Source organism: Penaeus monodon, chromosome 20 (assembly GCF_015228065.2).
Source record: "Penaeus monodon isolate SGIC_2016 chromosome 20, NSTDA_Pmon_1, whole genome shotgun sequence".
NCBI classification, from domain to species: domain Eukaryota; kingdom Metazoa; phylum Arthropoda; class Malacostraca; order Decapoda; family Penaeidae; genus Penaeus; species Penaeus monodon.
The window spans coordinates 26124434-26125641 of record NC_051405.1 but is presented as its reverse complement, the minus strand read 5'-3'; the positions used below and the strand labels follow the sequence as shown (position 1 = coordinate 26125641).

General features: G+C 42.6%; 1 protein-coding gene across 1 annotated transcript in view; it reads left to right on the top strand.

The window, feature by feature from the left end:
• Nucleotides 1–370: 370 nt before the first annotated feature.
• Nucleotides 371–1208, top strand: part of LOC119585956 — a gene marked incomplete at its 3' end in the record, with an annotated part of 87813 nt that continues 86975 nt past the window's right edge. Inside the window, 1 exon segment of the mRNA XM_037934670.1 lies at nt 371–1186. Within this exon segment, the coding sequence (XP_037790598.1) occupies nt 1010–1186 (177 nt within the window).

The following is a 1208-nucleotide window of genomic DNA, read 5'->3' as shown; positions in this document are numbered from 1 at the left end:
CATTCTCCTCCTATTCTTCTTTCTTCCTATTTCTTCTCCCACATTCCTTCCTCCAACAAAACTATGCACATGCATATTTACATATATTTAATATATTTATGCGCATACGACTTTACACACCACTCCTCCCTCGCCACCTCTTCCTATTTCAGAAGCAAAGTGCACACGGGAGTATGTGTGCACATGTGTCGGCGTGTACATCCGCGAGTGTGAACGCGGGACTTGAACGCCATATGGCGACTTGAATGAGTTTGCGGCGGCGACACCGTGCGGCAACTCCGGGTGGTTAGTGTTCGAGCGACCCTCTTCTGGCCGGTACCTGTAAGCCCTGCGGAACCACTGCCTACCTGTGGCCCAGTCCAAGGCACAGTGGCTAAGCGGAACGTGAACGAGAGAACAAGTGGGAGAACGGGGAGAGAGATAAAGTGCGTGGACAATCGGGTCTGTAAAGAAGAAAAAAACACACGAGTTGTTGGATTAATGATTCGATTATTCACTAAGCTAAGGACGGATTTCTCTGACGGTTCGTAAAGCATGTATAACCGAAAGCTGCTATGTGTGTTGTGAATTATATCAAGGCTATGATTCGTTATCATGGTCTTGTTCTATGATCAAAGGAGTGGAAGTGACTAGATTTAAAGAAAACGAGAAGAAAAAACAAAGATCCATGATGAACACATTATGTGGTATAATGATAACATCAGCACTATCATGACGATTAAATACGGAAATATCATAGAAGAGAAGGATATTTATCAATGAAGCGAAAAAGTGATTCACAAACCAAAATCCCAAAAAAATTCGAAGCGGTTCGTTTCAGTGTGTGAAAGAAATAGAAGAAAAACATATTACATTGAGAACTTAGCGTAATTATCATCTGCATAATAGTTCATTCTAAACATTTAAATCACGTGTCACGTTTTCTACTGACTTCGTGCTTTTATATGAACAGGAAACAGAGCAGAGCAGATGACATTGCTGTGATCGTAGCGCATCGTAGGCTCAGAAGATGAAACAAGAAGAAACATTAGTCAAAGAAGCTGCATCTACGCCAGCCATCCAAGAGGAAGGGAAGGAGGAAGAGTTGATAAAGAAGGAAGAGGAAGAGAAGGAAGTAAACGAGATAAGGAAAGAAGAGAATAAGCAAGAGGCAAACGCTCGGTCTCTGAGTGACGACGAAACTTCGGTGAGTAAACAAAGGGTGTGTC